A 20,704-nucleotide genomic window follows, 5' to 3' on the forward strand; every position below is an offset into this window, starting at 1 on the left:
ATTTGTAGGGACAGGATCGCCCCTTTGGTCTGAGGATTCAGTAGAGGTAAGAACTAGTGGCGGGCTGCTCTGCTTGTCTGAGCTCTCAGCATTAATCCTATATCTGACTAAGGGTTTTATTATTAAGACCGATACTATCCATGCTACATAGCTACAACTCTGCATCCTGGGACAACTCCTTCTCCCTAATCACCCAGAGTCTCTTAACCAGTCCTGGCACCAGTTCTGCCTACACAGGCCCACCTTCACATCCTCTTCTCAAGCCAAGGCCTGGCAGTTACTCAGGGGAGCCACTGACCAGTCAAGGCTGAGTTGAGTTAAGCAGGGGTCCCCATCTCCTTGTCTCTACATCAGACACGGGGCTGAGATACCTGGGGCTGTAGACAGGGCAGAAGATGCCTGACTGGGGATGGGACAGGCTTCTGAGGACACCTGGTGAGAGAGGCTCCAGGCAGTGAACTGGAAGATACCTAGCCGGGGAGGCAAAAGGAAAAGAGATGGGTGCTCCATCCCGGCCGGGAGCCAGGCATATGACACCTGCAAGTATGCCTATCATCCTTAACAGATCCTTTTAAAAAGAATTAACTGTTTTATGTGTATTAAGTGTCTGCCTGCATGGATGTGTACCACATCCATGCCTGGTGCCTACAAAAGCCAGAAGAGGGCATTTGATTGCCTGGGTCTGGAACTAGAGATAGTCAGTCGCGAGCCACCATAATATGGATGCTGGGAACCAGACAATTCCGGGTCTTGTGGAAGAACAGCAAGTCACAGCTGAGCCATCTCTCCAGTCAGTCCTATGCCTACCGTTCTTGACAGACCCAGCCACACAGGAAATAAATACAGGAGGTCCCACAGGCTACCAGGAAGAGGCAGGCAGGGTGCACAGTTGTGGCCACCTCAGCTGGTTCTGCAAGTCAGCCAGGCCACGTGGCCTAGAGTCTGCAGTGGGGTGGCGATACCTAATCACAACAGAGTCCACGCCCTGGCTCTGTTGGCCAACAGGTATGAGAAAAAGCCAAGAGGTCAAGGCCACATGGCCATAGCCTTCCACAGCCTGACCTCCCTCCCACCCAGTGACACCAAGAAGGGTACCAGGGGCTGATTGGCTCCAGCTGAAAGCAGGGCCCATAGACTGCAAGCTCAGGCTGGACTCAAGGCAGGGCAAGGCATAGGGCAGGTCCAGTTGACCATTCCTCCTCCTTTAGTCAGCCTGACAGCCCAGAAACTCTGCTCAAACCCCACCACCCCCATAAGGCAAGGGGGACAATGCCTTCAGTGGAGCTCCCCTTGGCAGTGGGGGCCACAACACCTGTACTCCACCAAGAACTGGCCAGTAGTGTCTTGGGCTTCTAGAGAGCTGGCCCAGGCCAAGGGGGCAGGGTGGAAAAAGAGCAGAGGGGACAAGTAGCAGGTGACTGTGGGAACAACCCACAGAGGCCACAGGCAAGACAGCTGCGGGGCAGGGTGAGGGCTGCAGACATTAGCATCTTCAGACATGCATGTGGTGTGCTTACATGCATATTGTAAAACACTCATACACATAAAAATAACTGGCTGGGTGTAGTGGCACACGCCTTCAATCCCAACACCCTGGAAACATAGGCAGGTGGATGCTGTGAGATGGAGGCTAGCCTGACATACATAGCGAGTTTCAAGCCAGTCAGGGTAACACATAACATAGATCTTGTCTCAAAAAATGTTTAATTGAAAAAGAGACCAAGGACGGGAGAGATGGCTCAGAGGTTAAGAGCACTCCCTGCTCTTCCAGAGGACCCAAGTTCAATTCCCAACAACCACATGGTGGCTCACAACCATCTGTAATGAGATCTAGTGCCCTCTTCTGGCCTGTATGCATACATGGAGACAGAATACTGTATACATAATAAATAAATAAACAAATAAATAAATCTTAAAAAAGAAAAAGATGTCAAAATATATAGATAATAAATACATAAATGTTTAAAATAAACAAATAAATCAAAAAATAAATAAAATGTTGAAGAACAGAAGTGCCATTCATGTGGAAGTTACTAACCTTGAGGGCTGGAGAGATGGCTCAGAGGTTAAGAGCACTGACTGCTCTTCTGGGGTCCTGAGTTCAATTTCCAGCAACCACATGATGACTCACACCCATCTATAACGAGATCTGGCGTCCAGAACACTGTCTATATAATAAATAAATAAATCTTTAAAAAGAAAGATACTAACCTTGAGGTTACCTGCCACACAGCAGTTGGGAATCAGCAAAGGGCAGTCCATCCCGAGTAAGCCTAAAGCAATGAAAGCCTAGAGGGAGTTGGAGAAGAATGACAAGTGAAAAGGGAAATGGTTGACTACCTGTAGGTGACTCTGGGAGATGATCTCTTCCCACAGCAGTAAGATGCTAGGTCCAGTCAGGGTGTGGTGGCACAAGCCTTTAATTCCAGTACTGTGGAAGCAAAAGCTGGTAGCTGTGTGACTTTAATGACAACTATCTCAAGAAGAAAGAGAGAGAGAGAGAGAGAGAGAGAGAGAGAGAGAGAGAGAGAAAGAAAGAAAGAAAGAAAGAAAGAAGAAGATTCTCATTTATCTCCCTCCAGCTAAAGAACCAGCCACCTCCACAACTGCACAAATACCAATCAGGGAAAGGACTGACTGGACACATCTGTCTTCAGGGGATAGATGGCAATGTTTGAAAATGGACTACTGTGCAGAAGCCTACAGGAACTGAATGACTGTCTCAGGGAAGCAGAGGGGACAAGCAGCAGGTGACTGTGGGAACAACCCACAGAGGCCACAGGCAAGACAGCTGCTGGGCGGGGTGAGGGCTGCAGACATCAATGGAGGAGCAGATGCCCGTGCACACACGCCAGGCAGCCAGGGCCTGAAAGAGAGGCAGGGAGACTCAGGTGGGTGACAGGAGGAATCAACCAGGGTCCCAAGTCTGGTAAGTGAAGGCAGGCAGAGGACACCAGTTTGAGTCATGGTGCCTGCCAAGGACTACCAGAGACAGGACAGTGTATGACAGTGTCCTCCGTGGCCCTCTCCTCATCCACTGACAGAGGGACAGTGTGTGTCCTTTCTTTACAACACCCAGACCAGAGAGGACACTGAGGCCCCGCTGCCATGGTCAGTGAGGGGGGCCCAAGGGGCAAAACACTAGCCCACAACAGGCAGTCTTAGGCCAAATTCAGTGCAGGCGGTAGAACTTGATCTGTAGCCAAAGCAGAGCCCTTGGTTTGAAACAGTCGGAGAAGCTTTGAGTGCAGGTGCCAAGAGTAACTGCACTGTCTCCAAAAGACCCTGGGATCCTACCTGTGGGCAGGAACATACTGGTATCAGCTTCTGGAGACCCTGGTGTCTGCAGTCCTGTAGAAAGTCACCAGCTATCTCCACAGGACTTCCCTTGTCTTGTCTACCCCAGGAATCACTAGAGACAGGGACTGAAAAACCCCGCTTAATGAGGCCAAAATACACGTGATCCAGTGGCAGAATAGAATTCCCCTTCTGGTGAGCCACACTTCTCAAGTGATATGATTAGGCCTTTGTTATTTACCCTGCTACTCCGCGCCCCAGAAGAATGTAACACCTCTGACAGCAGCCTCCGGTGCTGTCACCAGGTGGCTCGCCAACTCTGCCTACTCTTTGGAAGAGTGGTTAACTCTCCCACTCAAGCTCAGGGACACGGCGGGAAGGAAAAGGGTACAGTGAATGAGATTCACGGAAGGTGGCGCAAGAGAGTTTGGAGAGTAGTTCTGGATCATGGCCAGAGGCATTGTGATGGAATTACATGGTTACCCGATTGGGAATATGGCCAAAATTCCTGCCAAGCAGGACTCTTTCTGTGACCTTCAAGGCCTAACTGTCTCTTGGAATGAGTTTTGTGGTGAAAGGATGGGCAGACCCACAGTCCACAAGGTTGCGGGTGCCTTGGCCCTCGACAGAAGTTTCTCTTCGGTATTTTCGCGGAGTAAGGAACTAATACACCAAAAAGAGATAAATGAACGTCTCCGTCTCAGGACACAGAAGGCGTTGCCAAAAGAGACACTGATCCGACTTTGCCTTTAGCTCAGTGGCTGTGTACCGGAAGTTCTTTTCTGCTTTCCTCAGAGACTGACTAAATCTGCCAATGAGAAATCACGACCACCGAGGAAGTCCCACCCCTCTCGTAGAGGATGCTTTTTCTGCATATTTATCTGTGTTCTTTGCTTGTGTGTTCCGTGGCTGTCTTGCATCTCAAATATTTTCTTTGATAGTTTGAGGTTTGAATAGTCAAATGTGGCTTTCTGCACATCTGAAGTTTCAGTGTATTCCCCACCCCTCTTTGTTTAGTGCTTGGGATTGAACCCGTGATGCTTGCTGTTTATAACCCGTGCTAAAACCAACAAAACAAAATCTCCCAAATTCCACTCCGCCCCTTTTTTGGGACAGGATCCTTCCCATGACTCATCTTGAATGCGTCGTTTATATAGGCAGGTCCCAAACTTGCGTTTCTCATGCCTCAGTCACTAATGTAGCTGTGATTGCATGTATAAACCACAGACTGACTGGATGTTCCCCAGAAGCATCAAAGAGACCTGTGGTTCCTGTCTTTGCCCTGATTCTGGACTTCTTGGATGACTTTAGTGCAGCTTCAGTCTCTCTCTCTCTCTCCCCCCCCCCCCTCTCTTTTTGGTTTTTCGAGACAAGGTTTCTCTGTGGCTTTGGTGCCGCCTGTCCTGGAGCTAGCTCTTGTAGACCAGGCTGGCCTCGAACTCACAGAGATCTGCCTGCCTGTGCCTCGCGAGTGCTGGGATTAAAGGTGTGCACCACCACCGCCTGGCTTTCAGACTCTCTAAAAAGGGCTGAGGATGTATGTAGTCAGTGTTGGAGTATTAACAATATCTTGGGTTCCATCCTAGCAATTCAAAAGACAAGCCCTTTTAAAAACAACCCCAGTTGGTCGGTGGTAGCCCATGCCTTTAGTCCTAGCACTTTGGAGGCAGAGGCAGGCAGATCTCTGTGAGTTCAAGGCCAACCTGGTCTACAGTGCGAGTTTCAGTACAGCCAGGGCTACACAAAGAAACCCTGTCTCGAAAAATCAAAGGAAGGAAAAAAAGAAACAACTTTAAGTGTTGTGCTTATGCTGGGCCTACTAAGTATCTAAAAGTGACTGTGCTAGGTTTACTTGTCAAATGGGTCCATTTTACTACCCCAGCAAGAATCCTGTTGACTTTTTAGAGGCTTTTCTCTTCCTGGAAATTCAAGGAACCTAGTGTGTAAGCTGCTTTCTGTTCAGGTCTTGTAATGAGCATGGAACCAGATTCCTCTGAATGAATAAAGAAAGGGGAATCTGTAGTGTAGATAGAACAGGAAATTTATAAAATAAGAATGAATGCAACTTGTAGTGTAAAAGCATTTCTTCTTGTGTGTGGTATGGAAAATTACTAAAGTGAAATATTAAGAGAACATTTGCCCTCTTGAAGGCTGCCACACCCATCTGGCCCTGCCAGATGGGGGGCTGCACCCAGCAACCGTGGTAACGAAATAATCTTGCCACACAAGAGGGACCCCCACCCTTCTGTGACCAGTTGATACTGATAACCTAGGACACCTGATTATCGGAAGGATCAAGCGAAGGGCAGTGTCGTACTGACTTAAAAGAGGGTGCTAAAGCAGGACGGTTATCTCACTTCTCACAATGACCCAGGTATCTGGCCTCGTGGAAGGAGAGATCCTCCAAGCCTGCCTCCCGAAAAGCAGAAATATTAAATGCCTTGCTTAAACATTTAATGCTCTGTCTCCCGAGTACAGAGCTTCATATCCCGAAAACAGACATTTAACGCCTTGCATCCCGAATGCAAAGCCTTATTCCCTGAGAATGAACATTGAAGGTCTGTCTCCTGAGAACAGACAAGATATTCTGCCTTTCAGAACGCTTTGCCATCCCGAGAGCAAAGCTTCATCTTCGAGAGTAGAGAACTAAAAGCCTTGTCTCCCGAGACTCGGTCACCCGAAAAGCCTGTGACCTTTGACAGTAGTCTTGTTTTTATTCAGTCTGATGCTTTCAAGAGACCATTGAGTTGTTGCTTTTGTCAATAATTCTCCCTTTCACTACTGTACAATACTTCACATTTCGGTGAACCACAGTTGGAGCAGTGACCAGTTTAAAGGACCAGAGCGTTGGGGAATATTTGATCACACTGTGAACCCTGAGTTAACATTTACATTAATTAAATAAAATTAGCCTTGGGTCAGGAGGCTGAGTTAGCAACTAGTTGAAAGGAAAGTAATCCTAGAACATCAGTCTGCGGTTAAACATTCAGCTCTATAGGTTTTTGCAGAATCATATTTCTATTTCTTCCTTAAATTAAAGCCCAAGACAGTGGTTGCTAGTTCATGTGGGAGTGGATATGTGAGTCTAGTAGAAATTGTCAAGTTGCCTACATAGCAGTATGCATATTTTTAGATCAAATCATTGAAAAATTTGCCAGACAAGAATATTTTAAGCAAGACTGTGTTTTCTCTATTTTCTGCTTTTGATTGGGATCACCAACAAACTATTCATACAGCTTTAGAACAACACAGATGCCTGTTCATTTTTGTTGTGATCTTCCTATGCAACAATAAATCACTGGGAACTTCCATGTCTACAGAAATCACCTAGTTCATTTTCTTCTGGTCTTGAGGTGTTTGATAGGGTACCTGCATTATAATGTACAATCCCCAGTTGAGACCATTTTCTCTATTTATTATTACAACTTACTTATTTCAACCAACAGCCTTGACAGTCTTGAAGGTGTACCTATCTCTCTGGGACAATTAGATCTAAGTGTAATTAACAAGAGGAACCGCACATTTAAAATAGGGCACATTTAAAATGGGTGTGGTGTTGCATACCAGTAATCTCAGCCCTCAGAATGTAAAGTTGGAGGATAAGGAGTTCAAGGCCAGCCTCGGAGACACAGTGAGTTTTAGGTCAGTCTGGGCTCTGAACTCCTATCTCAAAAACCAAATAGGGACTGGAGTGATGACTTAGTGCTTAAGAGCATATACTGATCTTTCAGGGTACCAGGGTTTGGTTTCCAGCACCCACATAGCAGCTCATAATTGCCTGGACAGTTCAGGACTGTAAAGTATTACAGTTCTGAAGGGAAAGGTATATTGGCAGTCAGGAGTGAAGGAATACAACAAAGTCACACCACACAACAAATCTCACACAAGAGATATATTGGGGGAATGAAGACAGACGCTAAAAAGAAATCCCACACTAGCTCATAATTGAGTATAATAAAGGGTTATTTATTTAAGGGTAGACTCACAGATCACAGTCCTCTGCTAGAACAGGGAATAGCAACCGAATCCTGCAGCTGGAAGAGAGTACAACTGCGTGCTTTACATCAGCATATATAGTATAAGAGGCCACACCTAAGTGGGTGGGTAACTTAAAGGCCACTGGCTGAAGGATTTCCTGCAGCAGGGGAAGACACAGGAGGAAGGGTGACTGCCTCTGGCTCAGGGAAGAAGCAGCAAAGAACTGGCTTTTATTAAAAAATAAATAATTTTTAAATTTATTTTCATGTGTATGTGTGTTTTGGCTGCATATATGTAATTATACCACCATGTGCATGCCTGGCGGTCCAGGAGACCAAAAGAGGATATCCATGTAAGCCCTTCAAAGCATGAATGGCTAGACCCTACTCCCAGACTTCTCAAACATCCTTATGGCTGTCCCTAGCCCCTTGAGGTGCCAGGCCCTTCCCTACAGAAACAAAGTCTAAGATCAGTCCATAAAATCCTAAGGATCCCTGAGTTTACCCCAAGATCAGGCCTCAAAGTCCCTCCAATCCCAGACCACCCTGGAAAGCTCCAACCACACCATGATATCTCATAAAAGCCAGTTCTTTCTTTTTAAACTACATTTGAAATTTTATACAAAATGTAAATTACCTCTGTGAGAAAACCCCTACTGTTTGACACTATCCCACTTCAAATTGCATGCCTTTATTGGAGAACAGCTTTATGTATTTGCCTTCTTCCTGTCTTCCTGATCCCACTACCCTTCTTTCCAAAGGTTCTGTGCTGATTCCTTCTGTCCTTACGTATGTGTATTCTCTTTGGAATTGGAGATTGATTTTTTTTCTTTCTTGTGCATAGTTTTTCTCTGTCCCCAAATGTTAGTGTGCTATATTCACAATCTGCTGAAAGTTTTTCTTATTCAATGGAGTTTCTGAGTTTTTTCACTCTGGCCTTAATGGCATAATGACTTGAATTTTCTGTTGCTACACAGTTGTTTGTAACATGGACCTGGCACAGTGATTATTCCTATTCTGTGTTATGCCTTCTTAGTGCTTTAGCTCCTGGCCTGCCTCAAACAACATGACAGTGATTGTTGCCTCAGCACGAACAAGGGAGAATTTCTCTTGTTGTTGCCCAGTTTTCTAGTTTTATTGTTTTGGAGAATGTAAGGTACTACTACAGTTTATTTGGTTTTGCATTCCTCTTCTCCACACTGAGCATGACCTCCTCCTAAATTTATCTGACCATTTAGGCTTCTGGATCTGGGACCTGCTGCACCCTGAGGAAGTTTGCTGTACACTATGGCTATTTACCCTGGTATGTAGCATTGGCCTACCACAAGACCTAGCATTATTACTCTTGGACATATACCCAAAGGATGCTCAATTATACCACAAGAACACTTGTTCAACTATGTTCACAGCAGCATTATTCGTAATAGCCAGAACTTGGAGACAACCTAGATGCCCCTCAACTAAAGAATAGATAAAGAAAATGTGGTACATTTACACAATGGAGTATTACTTAGCTGTAAAAAACAATGGCATCATGAAAATTGCAGGCAAATGGATGGAACTAGAAAAAAACCTACAGAGTGAGGTAACCCAGACCCAGAAAGACTCAGTATGCACTCATTCATAAGTGGATATTAAGTGTAAAGTACATTGCAGATCACCCATAACTTTCTTTCCTAGCCTCAGGAAAGCCCTTGGTTCTAGGTAGCTGAGTCACAAAATGGTCAGAATCTTGAGTCATCTCATGAAATAATGACCTAGAGGAAAACCACTGGTGAATTCTGAATGTGACTAGATCAATGAGCTCACATAGTCCATGGATTTCAGCAGCTAACTTTAATGAAAATGGTCAGTATAGGCTCTCAATTATTTTCCACAAGCCAGTTCCCTCCATTACATTTATTATACTTCACTTCTACTAAAGAGCTAAAGAGTTGGGATAAAAAAAAGGAAATTTAAAAAATAAAAAAAGAATTTTTTAATCTTTACCATCTTTTGGTCAGCTAACCAAATTATAAATTAATAGAAGGCAGTCGACTCTTCCTTGTCTAATATTAAATATATTGACTTTCCTTTGCTTGAATAAGTTTTACTTAGTATCCTCTGAGCCACAATTAATAAAGCATCACTTAAATTTTCCTTGATATATTAATCACATGACATATGTTTTCTGTCTGGAGAGATACCAATTTATAAAGAATAATTGTAAATAGAAGACAGTTAATTAAGTCTAGCAGTCCCTTTTAGAGTTACATGAAGGTGTCAACTAAGTTCTACAATCTGGCATGCTTGGTGTTCTAATTGTGTTTTACATTAGAGTACCACTCAGCAGTAAAAAAACAATGACATCTTGAATTTTGCATACAAATGGATGGAAATAGAAAACACTATCCTTAGTGAGGTAACCCAAATAAAAAAAATAAATATGGTATGTACTCACTCATTAGTGGATTCTAGTCATAAACAAAGGGCATTGAGCCTATAGTTCATGATTCTAGAGAAGCTAAATAATAAGGTAAACCCAAAGAAAAACATATATAGGCCCACCTTGAAACTGGAAACAGACAAGATTGCCTGACAAAATTTGGCAGCAAAAATTGGGGCTGGGGGATAGAAGGAAGGGGAGAAGGGGAAGAGGAGGAGAGAAGGGGTGGGTTGGGGAGAGCTTGAGGGAATGGGATAGTCAAGATAGAGGAAAGGCAGATATGAGAGCAAGGAAAGGGATACCTTGATTGAGGGAGCTGTAATATGAGGGGGCCGGCTTGTTGGGGTTTCCATTCCTCCAAGTACCCCAACAGCTGGCAAGCAACAAAGAAAATCACACACAAGACTCCATAAGGTTATAAACTGATTGGTCCATTAGGTCAGGCTACTTATTAGTTCTTATGACTTATCTTAACCCATTATTCTGATCTATGTTAGCCACATGGGCTCAGTACCTTTCTCAATGTGACAGCTTACATGTTGCCTCTTCGGTGGTCTGCGCAGGAGTGACAGAGGAACCTCCCTGCTTCCCAAAATTCTCCTGTTCTCATTGCATCACCTCTACTTCCTGTCTGGTTTTCCCGCCTATACTGCCTGCCTGGCCAATCAGCATTTTATTAAAATATGATTGACAGAACACAGACAATTCTCCCACACCAGGGAGCCATTATGGGGTTAGCAAGAAACCTGGCTTTAGAAAAATTCCCAGGAATCCACAAGGATGACCCCAGCTAAGACCCTACGCAATAGAGGTGAGGGTGCCTGAACTGATCTTACCCTGTAATCAGACTGATGATTATCTTAAATATCACTATAGAACCTTTGTCCAACAACAGATGGAAACAGGCAGAGAACCACATCTGGGACTGAGCTCCCAAGGTCCAGTTGAAGAGTGGGAGGAATGAGAATATGAGCAAAGAGGTCAAGACCATGAGGGGTTCACCCACTGAGACAGTTTGTCTGAGCTAATGGGAGCTCACCAACTCCAACTGGACTGGGAGTGAATGAGCATGGGATAAAACTAGTCCCTCTGAATGTGGTTGATAGATGGGGCAAAATGCAGGGCCACTGACAGTGGTACTGGGATTTGTCTCTACTGCATGTACTGGCTTTTTGGGATCCTATTCTCTTTGGATATATACCTTGCTCAGCCTAGATGTAGTAGGGAGGGCCTTAGACTTTCCACAGGGCAGGGTGCCTGGCCCTCTCTTAGGATTGGAGGGGTGGGTGGAAGGGTGTGTGGAGGGAGTGGGAGGAAGGAAGGGAGTGGGAATTTCAGTTGGTATTTTTTAAAGTAATAAAATAACATAAAAAAGAGTTGCTGTGGTCATGGTGTCTCTTCAAAGCAATAGGAACCCTAAGACAAAACTCTTGTTGAAAGAGACATTTAGTAGAATAAAAACTCAGTGCCATTGTCTTTGGCTTCTCAGTCAGTCTTCATTGCCAGCCACATTCAGAGTGTCCATTTTGATCACATGCTCCATCACTCCCAGTCCATATTCTACTGCATGGACTGACTTTGTGGGAGCCTGGTTTGCTCGGATGCTCACCTTTATAGACCTGTATGGAGGGGGGAGGACCTTGGACTTCCCACGGGGCAGGGAACCCTGACTACTCTTAAAACTAGAGGTGGGGGAGGGGGAGGGAAAAGGGAGGCAGGGAGGAGGTGGAAATTTTTAATAAATGAATAAATTAATTAATTAAAAAGAGAAAGAGACATTTATTGGAAAGATTCAAGAGTGATTCTTAGCTAGGAGAGGGGCCAGTCTTCCTTAGAAGCAGAGTATCAGATGTGGGAGTAGGATAGAAGCACAGGCAGGTGGATCTGAGTTCGAAGCCAGCCTGATTTACAGTGAGTTACAGGACAGACAGGGCTCCACAGAGAAACCCTGTCTTGAAACCCCTCCCCAAAAATGATAGTCCCCTTTCTTCACTGTCTGGGACTGCAAGATTCCTGGGGCATGTGCAGGATTCAAGGGCCCCCATGAGTCCCTGCAAGCCTACAAACAAATTAGCTAAAGACATATTTTGCCTTCTGAGCAAGAGAATCCAGGTGGAGGCAAAGAAAAGCATGATTCAGGGTGGAGTTAGAGAGATGGCTCAGTGGTTAAGAACACTGGCTGCTCTGGCAAAGGAGCCATGTCCAATTCCCAGCAACCGTACAGTGGCTCACATTGTCTGTTATTTCAGTTCCAGGGGATCCAACCTCTCTTATGGCCTCCACTGGCATCAAGCACATTTGTGGTGTTTAGATATATATGCAGGCAAAACACCAACACACATAAATAAAACAGTTTAAACAAAAGATTTGGGCTCCCACATTCTCAAGGAAGGTATTCTTGTAGATGCACAGTGGGACTTGGCTTACAGTGCATTCTTTTTTATCTTCAGCAGTAGAAAGAGAATGCTGAACCTGCAAGATTCTAGCCCTACACATGCTTTCATGTGACCTAGGTATGCTTGGAAATGATACACCTCAGAGTCTTAGAATTGAATTGGAGGCCCCACAGAGGACAGAAGCTGGGTGTCTACTCTCAATTCTTGTGTAATTTGTGTTGTCTCATATGACTAAGACCTCTAGGATCAGCTGGCTGGGCCTAGCCTGAGCCAAACAAAATTTGCAAAAAGCTGTCAAAAATTCTGTTTAGAGCTTTCATATTCACATTCTTTTCCTTCCCTCTGGGTATTGACCTGAAATTCTAATGTCCACTCATAAGGGAGGATGTACTTTAGGCTAGGTCCTTTTGCTTATCAAGGAACAGGAGATTTTTATTGCTATTTTTAAAATATATTTTTAATTATGTATATATGTGTGGATCTGTGAATGTGTGAGTTTAGGTAACTGCCAAGGCCATAAGAGTTCATTGAATTCCCAGGAGCTGAAGTTACAAGTTGTAACATATGTGAACTGTCTGATATGGGTGTTGAGAACTGAATTCAAGTCTTTTGGAAGAGCAGGAAGTGCTCTTAATTGTTGAGCCCAAGATTTATTTGTAATTATGTATTTGTGTGTGATTTTGTACATGTGAATGCAGTATTCTCAGAGGGCAAAGAGGGCATGGGATGACCTGACACTAGAGTTATAGGTGTTCTGAGCTACTTGATATAGGTGCCTGTTGCATGAGGAGGGCGGCCCTTTGTTTGTCCCAGCTCCCCAGCTAGCTTACACCCGAAATAACCACACAGAAACTATATTCACTAAATTACTGCTTGGCCCATTAGCTCTAGTTTCTTATTGGCTAATTCTTACATCTTAACTTAATCCATTTCTATTAATCTGTGTATTGCCATGTGACTGTGGCTTACTGGCAAGATTCTAACCAGCATCTGTCTCAGGCAGGAGATCCATGGCATCTGCCACTCTGCCCTTCTTCCCAGCATTCAGTTCTGTCTACTCTGCTTACCTAAGTTCTGCACTATCAACTAGGCCAACGCAGTTTCTTTATTCATTATTCAATGAAAGCAACACACAAACAGAAGGAACTCTTACACCAGGTGCCAGAACCAAATTCAGGTCCTATAGAAAAGGAACAAGCATTCTTAACCACTGAGCAACCTTTTTATTCAGTAGAGAGTTGTTCAGTTTTCATATGTTGGCAAGCTTTTTGCTGTTTCTGTCCAATTTTAATCTGTAGAAAGGAACGGCAGGCCGCTTCCCACCGCCCGGCTAGTTTTATCCAAAATAATTACACAGAAACTGTATTCTTTTAAACACTGCCTGACCCATTAGCTGTAGCCTCTTATTGGCAAACTCTCACATCTTGCTTTAACCCATATTTAGTAATCTGTGTAGCACCACAAGGTGGTGGCTTACCGGGAAAGATCCTAACCTGCATCTGTCTCGGAGAGGAGAGTCATGACGACTGCCTCACTGCCTTCTTCCTCCCAGCATTCTGTTCTATCTACTCCACCTACCTAATTTTCTGTCCTATCAAAGGCCAAGGCAGTTTCTTTATTAACCAATGAAAGTACCACAGAGACAGATGACCCTCCTCCATCATTAATCCATAGTGATTCGATAGAATACAGGGAGTTATTTCAGTTTTTTTTTAGTATCTGTTGAGACTTGCTTTGTGATAGAGTATGTGGTCATTTTTGGATTAAGTTCCATGAGATGCAGAGAAGAAGATGATGTGGGAAGTCCTTCTGTATATGTATTGCTTTATTGGTTAATGAATAAAGCTTCTTTGACCTATGGCAGGGCAGAATAAAGCCAGTCAGGAAATCCAAACAGATATATATATATATATATATATATATATATATATATATATATATAGAGAGAGAGAGAGAGAGAGAGAGAGAGAGAGAGAGAGAGAGAGAAGGCAGAGTCAGAGAGATGCCACGTAGCTGCCTAAGGAGAAAGACACCCAGAACCTTTGCCAGTAAGCCACAACCTTGTGGCGATGCAAAGATTAATAGAAATGGGTTAATTTAAGATATAAGGGTTAGCCAAGAGTAAGTCTAAGCTATTGGCCAAACAGTGTTGTAATTAATACAGTTTCTGTGTGATTATTTGGGTCTTGGTGGCCAGGAACTAAAGGGCAGTCTCCAGCTACAAGAAGGTGAATTCTTTTGTGTTTAGGTGAAATGTTCTGTTGCTATCTGTTAGGCCCATTTGGATTATAATGTCTGTTAGCAACAATGTTTCTCAGTTTAGTTTTGTCTGGACAGCCTGTTCATTAGTGAGAGTGGGGTATTGAAGTCTCCTACTACCAGTGTGTGAGGGTCCATTTGTGATTTAAGCTGTAGCACTGTTTCTTTTACACAATTGGGTGACCTTGGTTTTGGGGCATAGATGTTAAAAATTAAAATGTCATCTTGGTGTATTTTTCCTTTCATGAGTCCATCTCTTTTGATTAATTTTGGTTTGAAGTCTATCTTGTTAGATATTAAAATGGCTACACCAACTTCCTTCTTAGGTCCATTTGCTTGGAATACTTTTTTCCAACCCTTTACCCTAAGATAATGTCTATCGTTGATATTGAGGTGTGCTTCCTGGTTGTATCAGAAGGGTAGATCCTGTTTTTGCTCCCATTCTGTTAGCCTGTGTCTTTTTATTGGGGAATTGAAGCTATTGATATTGAGCAGTATCAATAACCAATAATTGTTAATTCCCATTATTTTGTTGTTGTTTGTTGTGTGTTTGGTTTAGCTTGAACCCCAATATCTGCCTCTGGGTTTTTATTATTCATGCTACAGATGTGTGTGTGTTTCTCTTCTTTTGGTTTTGCTAGTGTGAGATTATTTCTTTCCTATGTTTTTATGGGTGTAGTTAACCTCCTTGTGTTGGCGTTTTCTTTCTAGTATCTTCTGTAGGGCTGGATTATAGATGGATATTGTTTAAATTTGACTTATCACGGAATATCTTATTTTATCCATCTATGGTGACTGTAGGGCCTGGTCTACCCTTGCTCCTTGGGGTGAATATTGAGGACGGTTTCTGGCCAGCCAGCTAAGCATCCTGTTTGCTCCTGTGCTCCCTTTGCGCTAACCTGGTGATTAGCTGAAGGGCATTGTTTCATCTTTGGTATGGTAATTTCCCACCTGCCTGGGAGGAAATCCTTTTGCAGGCCAAGTATTTAGGTTTTCCCCTAAATTGAATAAAGCAGCATTTGGCTGATCTCCTTTCGAATGACCCAGGTCTCTTGTGTGTTTCTTTCAATCTCCAGGCCTTTGTCCGACTTGCGTATGGTACAGTGGCACGCGAACTGTACCGAGAGGGTAACACAGAATCAGGTGTTACAGGTGACTGAAAATTTTGCTGGGTATTGTAATCTGGACTGGCATTTGTAGTCTCTCAGGGTCTTCAGGACATCTGTCCAAGCCCTTATGACTTTAGAGTCTCCATTGAGAAGTTGGGTGTGACTCTAATAGGTCTGCCTTTATACGTTACTTGGTCCTTCCCTTGCAGTTTTTAATTTTCTTCATTTTGTATGTTTAGTGTTTTTAATATTATGTGGCAAGAGGATTTACTTTTCTGGTTCAATCTATTTGGTGTTCTGTAAGTGTCTTAGTTATGGTTTCAATATTGCTGCAATGAAACACCATGACCAAAAAGCAAGTTGGAGAGGAAAGGGTTTCTTCCCCCCCCCAAATCAATACAAGTCTTTTATTGTCCCAAAATACACCCCAAATCGCATTAAAATTCAGGATCTTGTTTCTGGAGCTGGTAACTTAGGTCTTACTCATCAGCCTGCTGCACTGTTCCCTTTTCAGACACATAGATACCATCCAAAAACTTTCTGATATCCTTGTTTTTAACTGTCGTGGCTTGCTGTATCAGAGCCGCCGAGTTTGAAACAAGCTCAATATCATTTCCTTCAAGGATTAATTCATCCTTCTGGGCTTGAGAGACAGAACAAGCAACGCCTGTCCTCATCTGAACCCTGCGGATATATTTTTCACCCAAGAAGTTTCGGATTTCAACCAAAGACCCATTCTCTTGAATAACGACATTGATGGGGAAGTGAGCATACATGGACCTCATCTTGTAGCGGAAGCCCAGTGTAACACCCTTGATCATGTTTTGAACGTGGCTGCAGATGGTTCTGACGGTGGCCAGTTCCTTCCTGTTGCCCCACCATTTGTCAACCCGGAGCCTTTTCTTCTTCTTCCCAAGAAGGCTCAACTCTACATTGATGTGATTGAAGTCCCTCCGGAGGGTTCCTTTGGGGCCCTTCACAATGACTGTGCGCCCCTTCAGAGTGATGTCCACATTTTCTGGAATGTCGACCGTCTGATTGCTGAGAATGGTTTTCATTCTCGCAGTAGATGGGGCAAAGAGCGAGGAAAGGGTTTCTTTAGCTTACACTTCCACATTGCTACTCATCACCAAAGGAAGTCGGGACAGGAACTCAAGCAGGGTAGGATCCTGGAGGCAGGAGCTGACTGATGCAGAGGCCATGAAGGGGTGCTGCTTACTGGCTTTCCTCCAATGGCTTCCTCAGCCTGCTTTCTATAGAACCCAGGACCACCTGCCCAGGGATAGTACCACCTACCATGAGCTGAGTTTCCCCCCTAATTGGAAAATGTCTTACAGTTGGACCTCATGGAGACATTCAGCCAGTATTGTAATTTTTTGTACCTTTAAAAGTATCTCCTTTAGATTAGGAAGATTTTCTTCAATGATTTTGTTGAAAATACTTTTTGGGCCTTTGAGCTAGATTCTTTTTTCTTTTTCCTCCATTCCCTTAGGTTTCTTTTTTTTTCCCTGCAGTGTCCCAGATTTCCTGGATGTTTTATATCAGGATTTTTTTTTTTTTAGATTTAACATTTTCTTTGACTACCTTCTTCTATTGTAGCTTCAATGCCCGAGATTGTCTTCCATCTCTTGCATTCTGTTGGTGAAGTTTGCCTCTGTAGTTCCTGTTTGCATTCCTACATTTTTTTTTCCAGAATACCCTCAATTTTTTTTGTGTGTGTTTTATTGTTTCTATTTCCATTTTCAGGTCTTGGACAGTTTTTTTTTTTGGTTTGTTTTTTGAGACAGGGTTTCTCAGTGTAACCTTTGCTGTCCTGAAACTCACTCTGTAGACCAGGCTGATCTTGAACTCAGAGATCCACCTGCTTTTGCCTCCCAATTGCTGGGATTAAAGGAGTGTGCTACCATCGCCCAGCTTCTTGAACAGTTTTATTCATTTCCTTCAACTGTTTGTTTTTCTTGAAAGGATTTATTAATTTCTTGCAATTGTTTGTGTTTTCTGGCTTTCTTTGAGGGATTTAGTCATCTCTTCCAAGTGTTTGTGTTTTCCTGGATTTCTTTTTTTTCCTGGAGTTATTTATGGGATTTATTAATTTCTTATTTAAGGACCTCTATCATCTTCATATAGTTGGTTTTAAGGTATTTTTCTAGTGCTTTGGCTATGTTGGAATATTCAGGTTTTGTAGTAGGATAGCTGGGCTCTGGTGGAGACATATTGCCATGGCTATTACTGTGTTTTTATGCTGGTATCTAGGCATCTGGGTTTGAGGTAATTATAGATGTAGGTGCTGATTTCTGGGTTCATGTTTGTTAAATGAGTGTTTTGTTCCTTGGTTTCTGTTTCTTCTCTGGATTTTCAGTGGTGCTGGCTATGTGTGCTTGTTTTATTGGCCTGCTCACTGGTGTGTTCACTGGAATGCTTGCTGGTGTTGAAGGCTGTGGGGAAGGGGAGGCCAAGTAGGAGACAGTGTGTTGCAGAACTAAGGGAGACCATGAGGATAGAGTCTGGGAGACAGGGAGTGAAGAAGGTCTGATGGTAGCCTACCCGGTCTTCTGGCCTATGCCTGAGCAGGGGGTGTCTACCAGAGCTGGGGGCTGGGACACAGTGATGAGGAGGGGAGCCTAGGGGAATGGTCTATGGGATCCACAGGAGGAATGGACACGAGAGAGGGAAGGCTGCTGTAAATTTGGTGCTCTGCCAGTCTGCTTTTTAGTGACTTGGGCAGCAGCAGCTTGTGTCGTCACATACTACTGCCAGGTGTGGTGCATTTCTGATGATTCTTCAGCTGCTGTTTCCCCCTAGCCTGCTGTGTCCTCTACAGTGGCTCTGGCTCTTGCAGACTGCTGGGCTTTCTCTTGCCTTACAGTCAGCCTCAGACCCACTGTACTATCTCTCACCTCCAGACTGCAGCCCCATAGCTTCAGCTCCCAGATCCCTCCTGGAATCTGTAGGAATACACTTACACAATGTTTAGCTTTATGACCCCCTCTCTCTTCTTCCACAGACTCATTTTATTACAACAGCTTGGTGTTGTAGAATATTATTTTAAGGTGTGTTGCTTTTGTTTAAGTTGCATTTGTTTAACTCTGTGGTTCTTTGCCTATCTAAAACACCTGATGGTGTAATAAAGAGCCAAACTGTCAATAGCAAGGATAGGTGGGGTTGTCAGGCAGAGAGTATAAACAGAAGGAGAAATGAGGAAGAAGAGGAGCAAGAGAACATGGAGAGGAGGATATCAGGGGCCAGCCACCCAGCTACACAGCAAGCCAGGGAGTAAGAGTGAAAGCAAGATATACAGAAGAAAAGAAAAAAGTCCAGAGACAAAAGGTAGTTGGGATAATTTAAGTTGTTAAAAGATAACAAGAAACAAGCCAAGCTAAGTAAGAATAAACCATGTGTGTGATTAATTTGGGAGCTGGGCAGTGGGCCCCCAAAAGAGTAAAAAAAGTAAAAAGAGTAAAATATTCAACAACAACTTGGCCTCAGTACAAATCAAAGTAAAAAAAAAAACTTGATTTCTAAATTCTCATAAACCGTTAACAACTGCTACTGCCACAAATGATCGCCAAATCTCTTACACCTAAACTTGCTAAGCAAGCTCTACACTTCCTAAGTCTCTTACCTTTAAAGTTCTACTTCCCAGATCTTAAAAGTCTTTTATCTCTATGCTTTCTTTGCACTCTGCTCTCGAAAAAAAAAAAAATCTTGGATTATTCTGAAAAGTCTTATTTCAGAATTTGTAAGTTGCTCATTAGGCATGGTTTAAAATCTATATAATTTGTACAAAATTCGGCTTTACACTTATAGCGAAAGGCTTATAACTAAAAATCTATATATGGGTATATGTGTGTGTGTGTATGATTCAACTCTATATGGTTGTGTATATAACTTGGATTTAACTCCATATATGTGTTATGTAAGTTGGATTTAATGCTACATGTATGTGTTTATGTAACTTGAATTCAAGTCTGATTTGAAATATAAAACATGTATGCCTGCCTACCAGAAGAGAGCACCAGATCTGATTACAGATGGTTGTGAGCCACCACGTGAGTGCTGGGAATTGAACTCAGGACCTCTGGAAGAGCAGTAGTGCTATTAACCTCTGAGCCATCTCTCCAGCTCCCTGTTTTTGTTTTTTCAAGATGCAGTTTCTTTGTGTAGCCCTGGCTGTGCTGTAACTCACTCTGTAGACCAGGCTGGCCTTGAACTCAGAAATTACTTGCCTCTGCCTTCCAAGTGAAAAACAAATGTTTTTAAATCACAAACCATGTAGCTTTCTTCCATCTTTCCTGATGACTTCATCGGGATGTAAGCAGCCACATGGTTGGAAACTAACTTTATACTAAGGTTAAAGAGTACATGCCATGTGACTTCAGCATGTAAATATGACTTGTAGTTTGTTTTTTTTACTCCTTTTACTCTCTTGGGAGAGGGCGCCCCCTCAGCTCCCAAATAAATCACATGAAGTCTTATTACTTGTGAATGCCTAGCTTTAGCTTGGCTTGTTGCTAGCCAGCTTTTCTTAAATTATCCCATCAACCTTTTGCCTCTGGACTTTTATCTTCTATTCTGTATACCTTTACTTTTTACTCTATGACTTGCTGTACAGCTGAGTGGCTGACCCCTGGTCTCCTCTCTCTTTTTCTTACTTTCTTCTTCCCAGATTTCTCCTCCTATTTATTCTCTCTGCCTGTCAGCCCTACCTATCCTTTCTCCTGCCTAGCTATTGGCCATTCAACTCTTTATTAGACCAATCAGATGTTTTAGACAGATAAAGTAATACAGCTTTACAGAGTTAAACAAATGCAACATCAAAGAATGCAACACATCTTTGTATCATGAAACAAATGCTCCACAGAATAAACAAATGTAACATATTTTAAGATAATATTCTATAACAATAACCAAATTGTATAAAGCAACAATTGTAAAACTTCTTAGTCCTAATGAACTCTCTGTTTATTATTGTAGCTCCTATTAGACTAATGAAGCAGCAACAGGTCTCAAATATTTTGGATTGGTATGGACTTTTATATGACAATAGAAATTTAAGGTTATATTGCTACAACATACTGTATATGTGATTTGACTCTGGTTTAGAATATATTGTATATGGCGATGAAAATTTTTTTAAATATTTATTTATTATGTATACAGTATTCTGTCTGTGTGTATGTCTGCAGGCCAGAGAGGGCACCAGACCTCATTACAGATGGTTGTGAGCCACCATGTGGTTGC

The 20,704-nt window shown here is 43.1% G+C and overlaps 1 protein-coding gene across 1 annotated transcript; it reads right to left on the reverse strand.

The window, feature by feature from the left end:
- Nucleotides 1-15,849: 15,849 nt before the first annotated feature.
- LOC125415325 (large ribosomal subunit protein uL6) lies at nt 15,850-16,542 on the reverse strand. The gene has a single exon (XM_048457532.3). The coding sequence runs from the start codon at nt 16,519-16,521 to the stop codon at nt 15,943-15,945; it is 579 nt and encodes a 192-aa protein (XP_048313489.1). The 5' UTR covers nt 16,522-16,542; the 3' UTR covers nt 15,850-15,942.
- Between the last annotated feature and the right edge of the window lie 4,162 nt (nt 16,543-20,704).

The sequence above is a fragment of the Myodes glareolus genome, chromosome X (genome assembly GCF_982192425.1).
Source record: "Myodes glareolus chromosome X, mMyoGla1.1, whole genome shotgun sequence".
NCBI classification, from domain to species: domain Eukaryota; kingdom Metazoa; phylum Chordata; class Mammalia; order Rodentia; family Cricetidae; genus Myodes; species Myodes glareolus.